The 11,672-nt window shown below is 37.8% G+C and overlaps 2 protein-coding genes across 2 annotated transcripts; both read left to right on the top strand.

Moving 5' to 3' along the window:
- Nucleotides 1-1,083: 1,083 nt before the first annotated feature.
- On the top strand, nt 1,084-3,872 carry LOC127635870 (beta-crystallin B1-like). Its single transcript, XM_052116133.1, has 6 exons — nt 1,084-1,228; nt 1,589-1,735; nt 2,199-2,317; nt 2,571-2,703; nt 2,807-2,949; nt 3,487-3,872. Exons 2-6 carry the CDS (start codon nt 1,610-1,612, stop codon nt 3,662-3,664), a joined length of 699 nt encoding a protein of 232 aa, XP_051972093.1. The 5' UTR covers nt 1,084-1,228; nt 1,589-1,609; the 3' UTR covers nt 3,665-3,872.
- A 1,289-nt stretch (nt 3,873-5,161) lies between these two features.
- On the top strand, nt 5,162-11,458 carry LOC127635983 (short-chain specific acyl-CoA dehydrogenase, mitochondrial-like). The gene is made up of 10 exons (XM_052116315.1): nt 5,162-5,213; nt 6,995-7,158; nt 7,255-7,404; nt 7,847-7,958; nt 8,199-8,350; nt 8,552-8,722; nt 10,151-10,288; nt 10,419-10,514; nt 10,803-10,859; nt 10,962-11,458. Exons 1-10 carry the CDS (start codon nt 5,186-5,188, stop codon nt 11,112-11,114), a joined length of 1,221 nt encoding a protein of 406 aa, XP_051972275.1. The 5' UTR covers nt 5,162-5,185; the 3' UTR covers nt 11,115-11,458.
- Nucleotides 11,459-11,672: the final 214 nt, after the last annotated feature.

Genomic DNA, 11,672 nt, shown 5'->3' with positions numbered 1-11,672 from the left:
GAGACAATATACAGTAGATAAGCATTCATATTTGTTGTTTTTATAAATAAAAATACAGAAATCTTATACGGTGTATTTATAAAAATTGTAGGCTGTCCCTCATATTATTTTGCTTTTAAACATTATGTATTATCATTCAGTAAATCAGTAAAGAGAGATGGACACAAAATACACTGAAGTTGTTACAGTGTTGTTGCAGCATTCATTTGGGAAGATCGTGGCTGTACATCTCAGATAGAGCCGGTTCAAAGAGTGCCTGTGAGATCATGTGGAATTCCATCTGGGATCTTTTCATTGCATAACAATGCCGTTCACAAACTATTTGCCATAAAACAAACAGCATTTAAAGACACAAAAACTATTTAAAATATACCACGGTATATGTCATATTAAATTAATTCTAAAGAATCATAAAAAATGTAATGATGGTAAACTGATGTTAGAAAGAGCATATACGCTCATGAAACATGAAACACATACATACTTTATATTATACCTTTTATATTATATTTAATATACTGTATATTATAAACTTTCACTTAGATACATTATATTTCATATTTTCACATAATCCTTAACTTTGTTGCTATCCTTTCATTTCTTTATGTTAGTAAGTTATACAAAAGCACAATTAAGGTGAGATACAGGTATAGCATTTCACTGCCACAACATGTATGTTTATGTGACAAATTAAAGACTTTTACTTGTCTTTTAATTGCTAAATAATATTGCTAAATGCTTGCTAAGTAATTTGTATCTGTTCATTCTCTTGCTACTTTGCTAGATTTAAACAAACCCATATAAATGTTGTTAGCATCAGTGTAATCCTAGTAAGGTAAACATGTAAAGACCATATTTCTTATGAAAGTCAGGCAAAGTCAGAGAACATGTTAAAAATCTCAGTAGAAATGATTAGCTTTACCTGACCTCTGACCTGTGAATACCTCTCGTTCATATGTAGCTTATAGCACAGAGTGCCTAGGAGGTGAAAGTGCTATTGTCAGGGCTTTCCATTGACAGTAAAATGCTTACAGGCACAGCAGGGAGAGCGTTCTGGACTATGCACTGACCATGCGGCTTTGGCACAGGCAAACTCTGATGACGGGGTGCTTCTATTGTACGCCAAGCCCCTCTATACTCACCTTGCCAGGGTATAAAAGGTTGGGCAGTGGTCAGAAGGGCCAGCACAAGCCAGCCAACCCAGCAAGTCACAGCTGTACTCAAGCAGGTAAGAGGCCAGCAAACACAAATGCATCCAAAAGGGATACAGCAAAAGTGTTCCCAACTTATTCTACAGCAGGGATTCCCTTTCGTACCTGCCTTGATCTTCAAGGCAATCACAACTTATGGATGCAGTAGGAAATCACCCTGGATTCACTTATTTTTCATGCTATTTTTGTATTTGGAGATTGATAGCAACCATTTGAAATATAATCCCAAAGTCCTACCATCCCTCACCCTAACTCCATTCAAATCTGTCAGGTCTTCAAACAGATTTCCCCACTCCCATCACACTGGACTTGTACAGATATTTTGAGTATATCCAAAAATGTCAAGCCTTTCCCACCCTTTGCTCTCTCTCCCACAGACATTCTTGAACTCTTACATCATGTCTCAGACTGCCAAGTCCGCCACCAACCAAGGCACCGATGCCAAGGACAAGGGAGCTCCTGCCCCTTTTGCCACCAGCAAGGCCTCCAAGACCGGAGATCCCGGAATGATGGGCAACTACAGAGTGAGTAGCTATGTCTTGACATAAGTTTTGATTGGCATGGAACCTTAAGTAGATGATTAAAGATTCTACTTCTGTAGAGGAATAGCCTACTTCTATATAATAATGCAACATCCAGTCAAATTACAATGACCTATTCGTAGAAAGCCACTTTCCAAAGTTTAATTCCAACACATCATGCTGTGAATTTTAAGTAAACCCAAAGACCTTGATTATTTGGTTCAGTTGCATTTGATTAGAGTTAGAGTTAAACTCTACAGGAAAGTGGCTCTCCAGGAGCATGAATAAGTAACCATGAGCTAAATTGCTAAATGGTGTTCTAAATGATAGTCTTGCCCGAGCCCAAATTGCTAAATGGTGTTCTAAATGATAGTCTTGCCCGAGCCCAAATTGCTAAATGGTGTTCTAAATGATAGTCTTACCCGAGCCCAATTCCAAGTGTCTTCATCTTCCTGAACTCTTGCAGATCTTCCTGTTCGACCAGGAGAACTTCCAGGGCAAGATGATGGAGGTCCAAAACGAGTGTATGAACGTTTGTGAACGCGGAATGGACAGAGTCCGCAGTATCATTGTTGAGTGCGGCCCGTAAGTCACTATCAAATGGATTCTATCTAATGTGGATGGGAAAAACATAGAGGCTATTTCTAAATGTTGGACATTCCCTGATGAATCATGGATGCCAATGGCAACATCTTTTTCTGACTTGTCGGTACCATCCTTTTCCTCCATACTCATGCTGTTATCCCTCCGTTCCTCTCTTTTTTTCCTCGTCCACGTGTTGCCATCTACTGTCAACATCTGTCTGGTACACATCTCTCCCTACTGTCCATGTCTTCAGCTTTGTTGCCTTCGAGCAGACTAACTTCCGTGGTGAGATGTTCATCCTGGAGAAGGGCGAGTATCCTCGCTGGGACACCTGGTCAAACAGCTACCGCAGTGATTGTCTCATGTCCCTCAGACCCATTCGTATGGTATGAACATTTTGGGGCAACGCAAATTCTGCATTACACATGTTCAATTTAAATGCACGACCTCAGCAAGCTGTATCATTGAAATTTGTTTTGATGCTTCCAGGATCCCCTGGAGCACAAGATCTGCCTGTATGAGCTGTCCGACTTCAAGGGCAACAAGATGGAAATCCAGGAGGATGATGTGCCAACCCTGTGGGCGCATGGCTTCTGTGACAGAGTGGGCAGCGTGAGGGTTCCTGGTGGAGCGTAAGTACCACGTCAAACCTTAAACACAGGGCCACTTCTAGTTGTCAATAATGTGTTTGATTGATGTACACTGCTGGTCACCAGCATTTGTTTTGGATGCTAGCCAAGACTTCTAAACTAGCTTAACCAGCAAGACGTCCTGACACATCATGAATTCCCATGCTGATTGCAGCGGGCTTATGCTAGTTTGGTGCTTGTTTCCTTTGTCGCCTACCTAAGCCATGCTCTCCACATCAGAAAAGGCTAGTCAACCAGCATGGCCTTGATGGTGGACAGCATGGCTAGCTAGTCCACCAGTTAGACTAGCACTAAACCAGCCTTAACCCACCTGAAACAGCATGGAATTTCATATTGGTGTAAGCTAGTCATTTCAGCAGGCCAGAGACTTTTAGCATGATTATTAACACAAAGTACTACAGAAAGCAGTGCAAAAGTACAGACCAATTTGTGTTAAATAATGAGTATGTAACAGGTAGTCTAATAACAATACTACGCTATCTTTTACAAATTCTAACATATTCTTTCTTTTTTTCGAAGTTGGGTGGGATACCAGTACCCTGGCTACAGAGGCTACCAGTATCTGTTTGAGTGTGGCGACTACAGACATTACAACGAGTTCTGCGCCTTCCAGCCTCAGATTCAGTCCATGCGCCGTGTGAGGGACATGCAGTTCCACAAACATGGCTGCTTCAATCTGACCACCGCTAAACAGTAAACTAACCTCACTGAATAGCGTTTAGCCTTCTCATGGGGTTTTTAACACAATATCCTTCCTCCCTTTCTCTGACTTCTCTCCTAAGAATAGATTCATTTAAATTGTTCCGGACATCAAACTGACTTTTTATGATGCCAATAATAAACATGTTTTGGAAAAATAAAAGCTGACTACTCTTTTATTTAAATTTTTTTAATTTTTTTAATATTTTATTAACCCCCCAAAAATAAATAAATAAAAATGCTTGTAACTTTTTGTACACTTTAATTAGTAACATTAAATAAATATATTTTATTATGCAGAAGTTTGGCTAAAAAAATAAAGTATGCTTTAAATGATTAAAATTCATTCTTCGTTTCATTCCTTTTACTCAAAAAAAAAAACTACTGGTACTTTTTTAGTAAACTTTAATAAGTAACATTAAAGAAATAAACACTGATCAGCCACAACATTAAAACCACCTGCCTAATATTGAGTAGGTCCCCCTCGTGCCACCAAACAGCACCAACCCGCTTCTCAGAATAGCATTTCTCACCACAATTGTAAAGAGCAGAACTCCTCTTATCTGAGTTACTGTTGACCTCTTTCATCAACAAGGCATTTCCATCTGCAGAACTGCCGCTCACAGGATGTTTTTTGATTTTGGCACCATTCTGAGTAGATTTTAGAGACTGTTGTGTGTGAAAATCCCAGGAGATCAGCAGTTACAGAAATACTCAAACCAGTCAGTCTGGCACCAACAATCATGCCACGGTCCAAATCACTGAGGTCACATTTTTTCCCCCATTCTGATGGTTGATGTGAACATTAACTGAAGCTCCTGACCCGTATCTGAATGATATTATGCACTGAACTGCTGCCACATGATGGGCTGATTAGATAAGCACATGGATGATTGTTGGTGCCAGATGGGCTGGTTTGAGTATTTCTGTAACTGCTGATCTCCTGGGATTTTCACACAACAGTCTCTAGAATTTACTCAGAATGGTGGCAAAAAAAAAAAAAAAACATCCAGTGAGCAGCAGTTGATGAGAGAGTACAATTGTGGTGAGAAGAATATAATTTCAGAATGCTATTCTCAGATGGGAGTTGGCACTGTTTTGGCAGCAGGAAGGGGTGTAGGTCCCCCCTATTAGCAGGAGGTTTTAATGTTGTGGCGGATCGGTGTATTTTATTACACAAGTGTATACTGTCTAAAGGAAACAGTTTATGCTTTAAATAAAAAAAATGTTTTATATACATTTAATATTTCATCCAGAAAAGAGTTTTTTCACAATGTAGAAATATATAATCTATATGACTATTTATAATATACATATTATATTTAAAAAATATTTTATACATTTCAAATTTCTCCTTTAAGCAATATTATATTTCATTTATGTTTTACCTTTACTCTTTTTTTATTACTCACTCAAAACAAAACAAAAGACCATCATCTTGACGTCATGATCACATGGCACGAGCACACGTTCTCCACTTCCTGTTTGCTGTTACGCAAGAGGAAATATTAGAGCCAAGATGGCGGCGCTTTTCAAAGCACGGAAAGGTCAGTGTCTTCAATGAATATTACTGCATGTTTACACCAGTGTCACTCACAACTCATCATTAGCAAGTGTATATCGCAGGAAGCATTTACAACTACTTTACTAGAGACAATGCAATGACAGCACAAAAAATTAAAGATACATATAATACTCATATGTTGATTTACTCTTTACCTGACAGCTGTCTGTTTTATTCCAAACTTAAGTATCACTCCGGTTGGTTCCCATCTTCATTAGAGACACACTCTGCGCACTAATGATGCATGTACACACACTCATTTTCTAAGTATAAAGCAGATTTGTTTTATTAAAGTTGTTTTCCCCGCCGGTATGATCAGAGGGAGTTTTACCGTGACCTTTCACCTACTTTTATTCTACAGGTTCTGCGCGTGTGTATTGTGCTCTAATATTGTGTGGTTCATACATTTTATTAACAACAAATTACCAAAACCCACCATGTTGATATGGTAACATGGTATTCTTTAAAGCATCTTAGAATATTATGCAAATACCACGGTATTACAGTGTGATGCCAACACTGCATTCATGTATACATGCTCTTGCTGATATTGTCCACCTTTCACCACTATACACTGGAGGCCAATAATGTACAGATTTTGCTGTTTCGGAAGTAAATTTGTACTTTAATTCACCAAACTGACATTCAACTGGTCACAAAGTATAGTCAGGACATTACTGATGTAAAAAAAACAGCACCATCACTATTTGAAAAAATAATAAAATAGTTTTTTTTTTTTTATCAAATCTAGACAGGCCCCATTTCTAAATTTCTCATTTGGTACTAGAAAATCAGTTCCCATTATATCAAATACCATTGAAAGCTATTTGGTTCATTAAATGAAGCTTAACATTGTCTTTGTATTTGTTTTTGAGTTGCCACTGTATGCAGTAGACTGGCATGTCTTAAGGTCAATATTAGGGCAAAAAGGGCAAAAAAGAAACAGCTTTATCTAGGAACTTGTGTCAATCATTGTTTTGAGGAATGAAATTATACAGCAATGCTTGAAATTGGCAAAAAAAAAAAAAATTAAGATTTCATATAAAAAGATGTACACTACATTCTTCAAAGACAACTGGCTCTAGCAAGGACAGAAAGAGATGTGGAAGGCCAAATGTTCAACTAAAAAAGGATAAGTACATCAGAGTCTCTAGTTTGAGAAATCGATGCCTCACATGTCCTCAGCTGACAGCTTCATTGAATTCTACCCACTCAACACCAGTTTCATGTACAACAGTAAAGAGAAGACTCAGGAGGCCTTATGGGTAGAATTGCAAAGAAAAAGACACTTTTGAAACAGAAAAACTAAAAGAAAAGGTTAGAGTGTGCACAACACAGACTTTGGACAACAGATAATTGGAAAGAGTGTTACTGATCTTAACCCCATTGAGCTTTTGTGGGATCAGCTAGACTGTAAGGTGTGTGAGAAGTGCCCGACAAGACAGACACATCTATGGCAAGTGCTACAGGAAGTGTGGGGTGAAATGTCACCTGAGTATCTGACAGCTAGAATGCCAAGGATCTGCAAAGCTGTCATTGCTGCACATGGAGGATTCTTTGATAAGAGCTTTTTTAAGTAATTTAAGTTAAATATTAATATTAAATATTTCAAATTGTAATAGTAATTTTTCACATTATTAACGTCCTGACTATACATTGTGATCAGTTGAATGCCACTTTGGTGAATACAATTACCAGTTTCTTTCCATAAGAGGAAAATCAAAAACGTAAAAAAAAAATCCAAATTCTTTATTTATTCATCAGCTCTGGTCATGGTAGCGGGTCATGGTGCTCGTTGTTTGACCCAGCTTGCAGAGTTGCCAGAATTGCATCAAATGATGAGACAGACATGTAGAGACTATGCTCAAAAGGAACTTGTGCCAATCGCTGCCCAGCTGGATAAAGATCACATGTTCCCAGCCAAGCAGGTAAAAGACACATCAGTTGCAAAGTTCTAAATAATTTAATTGGGCATGTAAGGTTTATTGTAGAAGTCTTTAGTTTTAAAGGTTTAATTTGTTCAGGTACTAGAGCTTGGCGCGATGGGGGTCATGGCTGTAGAGGTACCAGAGAATCTGGGTGGAGCTGGGATGGATTATCTCGCATACAGTCTCGCCGTGGAAGAGCTCAGCAGAGGATGTGCCTCAACTGGAGTCATCGTCAGTGTGAATAATGTGAGTTGCTTTTTATTCTGTTAATGAAAAACTTCATTAATAAATCCTGAACCTTTCGTTAAAGTTGTAGTTAAACAACAAACCGAGCAGTCACAAATAGGAAAGATGGTCAAAAAAAGAGTGGCAATATTCTTCTTTGTATTTCTCTCACAGGCCTTGTCTGGTTCATAATTCACTTCAAAAGCAATATTTTGCACAAACGTATGAAAACCTATTTTATGGAGCAGTAAGATACTATTTTCATGACAAATAACCACATTTTCTCATTTACAATTATTACTGCGCACAGTAATGAAAATGATCCAGTCCTTTTGAAAAATACATCCTCTCTTTTTCTAATTACCGTTATAATTCTATAGGCTTTGCAGCACAAAGCATCATCCTAACATATAGGATTACACATTTAACACAAAAGCAATCTGTTTACATTTCTGCGTTTTAGTCACTGTATCTGGGTCCGATTATGAAGTTTGGCACAGAGGAACAGAAAAAGCAATGGATTACACCCTTCACCACGGGGGAAAAAGTGGGATGTTTTGCTCTGAGTGAGCCAGGTAAAAACAACAGCATTTACATGAGCTGTGAAACACTATAAAGCACTGTTCTACTCCTTTACCCTACCACACTTTCCTTCTAATGACTCGGTTGTAGAGTCTTTTATTGGAATGATTTAGTTTATACGTCTATAGATCCAAAGAGTTGACATGTTTGCAATACCATCAATGACACATGCACAATTGAGTATGTCTGCCTCTATAAAGTGTTGTGCTAAACTTGTTTATTTTGTTTTAAAGGAAACGGCAGTGATGCAGGTGCCGCATCAACATTGGCGCGGAAGGAGGGAGACGAGTGGGTTCTGAATGGAACCAAGGCCTGGATAACCAACTGCTGGGATGCTTCGGCCACGGTTGTATTTGCTACAACAGACAAGAGCCTAAAGCACAAGGTGCGATTTGCATTTTCAATTTTGAATGACCTGATTTGAAAAACATTGATGATGTATAATTGTAATAGAATTGAGGAAAAATGCAAAGAGCTGCAGTTATTTGATTTGAATGTGCATAGTTAAACAGTGAAGGAGAGCTTTCAAATTAGAAGTAATAAAATGTTTATTCTGATTTTGTTTGTGAATGAATCTGAAAATCAGGGAATTAGTGCGTTCCTGGTGCCGATGCCTCATCCGGGGTTGTCTTTAGGGAAGAAAGAGGACAAACTGGGAATTCGGGCTTCATCCACTGCCAATATCATTCTGGAAGACTGTCGTATCCCACTCGGCAACATGCTGGGAGAAAGGGGAATGGGCTTCAAGATTGCAATGGTATGATTTTAGCACACAAGTAATTTATTCTCAAAAATGTAAAAATTGTTCATTAAACTCAATCTATATCCATTCTTACCATCTGCATTTGATCTACTGTAATTGTTTAATTCATGAAGGCTTTGATCCAGTGTTAATCTTGTCAACGAAATTACTGACAAACGTTTGTTGACAAAAGGTTTTTTGATTTTGTCATGAGACAAAAAAAAAGATGTATTATTACTAATCATATGGTTTTTAGGTCAAATAAACTGTTGAGAAAAAATACAATACTGCAAAGATATTAACAATGCACTGACACTGTTTTATACATGTATATTGAAATAATCCAGTCATAGTATGTTGGGGGATTTCCCCACTGAGCACACGTGCAATAAATTTTACTAACATTTTAATGACCTCAAAGTCGTTTCCTTAAAGGGATAGTTCACTCAAAAATTTTTAATTCATAATTTACTCACCCTCATGCCATCACAGATGTCACTCCCCACTTTCGCTTTTACTTCTACATTCTTTTGTTTTTGGTGATTTGCATTCTTCATGCATATCGCCACCTACTGGGCAGAGAGGAGAATTTATGTTAAAAACAGACTTAAATATTGATATTTTTCTCACCGACACTTATCATATCGCTTCTGAAGACATGGATTTAACCACTGGAGTCTTATGGATTACTTTTATTCTCCCTTTATGTCTTTTTGGACCTTCTGATATCAGGTCACCATTTACTTGCATTGAATGGACCAACAGAGCTGAGATATTCTTCTAAAATTTTTTATTTGTGTTCAGCAGAAGAAAGAAAGTCATACACATCTGGGTTGGCATAAGGGTGAGTAAATCATTATTTTTGGGTAAATTATTCCTTTAAAAATCGATCCCTTTAAAAATGGGTTCGATCCCCACAGCCACCACCATTGTGTCCTTGAGCAAGGCACTTAACTCCTGGTTGCTCCGGGGGGATTATCCCTGTAATAAAGGCTCTGTAAGTCACTTGGATAAACCCGTCTTAAATGTAAATGTAAATCATTAAAAATGTTCAACACGTCACAATATCCTAAACTATCAGAACATGAGGAATTCACAACAAAGTAACTTCTAAAAAGTAGCTAATACTTCAGTGTATTCATTATTTGCTCTTATTTCAGGACCTCAGTTTTAAGAACAGTTTTCTGATGCTGTTTTATGAAATATATAAAATTTTAATTTGTTTGATACATGTTCAAATAATTGTAAGTGGTTTATTTGGTTATGTGGTAGTTTTTGTCACTTTGCACATTATCGTCAACTAAAATGTTATTTTTGAAAGACTACAATTATATGACGTTAACATTTTTTACTTTAAAATTTTGATTTGAACATGAAAGTATTTGCTCATTTTCATCAAAAGACAAAACTTACGACAAAGTAAAAATGTAACACTTTTAACAGCAAACTCTGGACAGTGGGCGGATCGGTATAGCAGCACAGGCTCTTGGGATTGCACAGGCGGCGCTGGACTGTGCTGCTGATTACGCTCATAAGAGAACAGCTTTCGGTGCTCCGATTGGGAAACTGCAGGCAATACAGGTAACATACAGGCCATAAAATATCTCTAACACTTCCTTGATGTTTACATTGAGAAAAGAGTGTTTGTTTCATGTTTTAATTTAATATCTGGGATGATAAAGGTTTGCTTTTGTATAAATGTCTCTTTCAGTTCAAATTAGCAGACATGGCTGTAGCTATAGAGAGCGCTCGGCTTCTCACCTGGAAAGCTGCAATTCTGCGGGACGCAAAGAAACCTTTTATGAAGGTTAGTGCATCTTCTCAAGAAGAAATATTGTACTGCTCATGTTAAATGAACTGATGGTTTGGTGTTGGATCTTGTATCATCTAGGGAACAGAATATCTTAAACTCTTTTGACATGGGCCAGTTAAGAAGCAACCACATGGCATCCCACTCCAAAAAACTTAGCAACGGCATAGTAATGTCCTGGGAACCAGAACATCCCAGAATCATGCAACGGGCAAGCATCCTTGACATGTTCTTCTGAAAATGTGCAAATCATGTTTATACTGTATATTTTTCTGTGTTCTCCAGGAAGCTGCAATGGCAAAACTTGCTGCATCTGAGGCTGCAACATTTGTCTCTCATCAGGTAAACACCCTAAAGTTCTTAATGATATGTTGTTTTACTTTTAAAGGAGGAAATGTTCAAAGATCAAAGGTCCACTAACCTGATATTGCATTAAACATGAAGGCCATCCAGGTGCTGGGCGGAATGGGTTACGTAACAGACATGCCTGCTGAGAGACACTACCGAGATGCCCGCATCACAGAAATCTACGAAGGCACCAGCGAGATCCAGAGATTAGTCATTGCAAACAACATTCTTAAAGAATATCAACAGTAGGAGCTGAAGTTCATGTAAACAATGCTGTTACGTCTTTGTGCCTGGAATCTCTGATCTGATCTGATCAGCTACAGACCACCGAACTATGAAGATATAGCCTTGGAAATTTGTTGATCCTTGAGACTGGCTGATTGCAATTTCTTATTTATACCACAAGAGTGCAGTAGAGTGCCTGAAACTTTGCCTTTGGTTGCATTAGGGTGCCACTGAAATAAAAACCTCAGGATTTTGAGGAAAACTAACAAACGTAAATCTTGCTGATTACATTGGGAATGTAAAATGCATATTTGATTGTACATAAACAATGTGTATTTGTATCATTTAACATTTTAATAAAAAAATTTGATTTTGGTTATTAAAAGGAGTATTCCATGTTTGATACAAGTTAAGCTCAATCAACAGCATTTGTGGCGTAATATTGATTACCACAAAAATGTATTTTAACTCGTACCTCCGAGTACTTCTGAAAAATAAAAAACCGAGGATACATTGAGGCACTTACAATGGAAGTGAATGGGGCCAATCCAGAAACATTAAAATACTCACTGTTTCAAAAGT

Source organism: Xyrauchen texanus, chromosome 43, assembly GCF_025860055.1.
Source record: "Xyrauchen texanus isolate HMW12.3.18 chromosome 43, RBS_HiC_50CHRs, whole genome shotgun sequence".
NCBI lineage: Eukaryota > Metazoa > Chordata > Actinopteri > Cypriniformes > Catostomidae > Xyrauchen > Xyrauchen texanus.
The sequence above is the reverse complement of the archived record's forward strand: the minus strand, read 5'-3'. Positions and strand labels throughout refer to the sequence as shown.

What these genes read in the sequence shown, in the direction of transcription:
- LOC127635870 (XM_052116133.1), top strand. Translation starts at nt 1,610, where the DNA reads ATGTCTCAGACTGCCAAGTCCGCCACCAACCAAGGCACCGATGCCAAG. An exon ending in GAATGATGGGCAACTACAGA is followed by an intron (nt 1,736 to 2,198) that starts GTGAGTAGCTAT and finishes GAACTCTTGCAG; the next exon opens with ATCTTCCTGTTCGACCAGGA. An exon ending in ATCATTGTTGAGTGCGGCCC is followed by an intron (nt 2,318 to 2,570) that starts GTAAGTCACTAT and finishes CCATGTCTTCAG; the next exon opens with CTTTGTTGCCTTCGAGCAGA.
- LOC127635983 (XM_052116315.1), top strand. Translation starts at nt 5,186, where the DNA reads ATGGCGGCGCTTTTCAAAGCACGGAAAG. An exon ending in TCATCGTCAGTGTGAATAAT is followed by an intron (nt 7,405 to 7,846) that starts GTGAGTTGCTTT and finishes TCTGCGTTTTAG; the next exon opens with TCACTGTATCTGGGTCCGAT. An exon ending in GGAAACTGCAGGCAATACAG is followed by an intron (nt 10,289 to 10,418) that starts GTAACATACAGG and finishes TGTCTCTTTCAG; the next exon opens with TTCAAATTAGCAGACATGGC.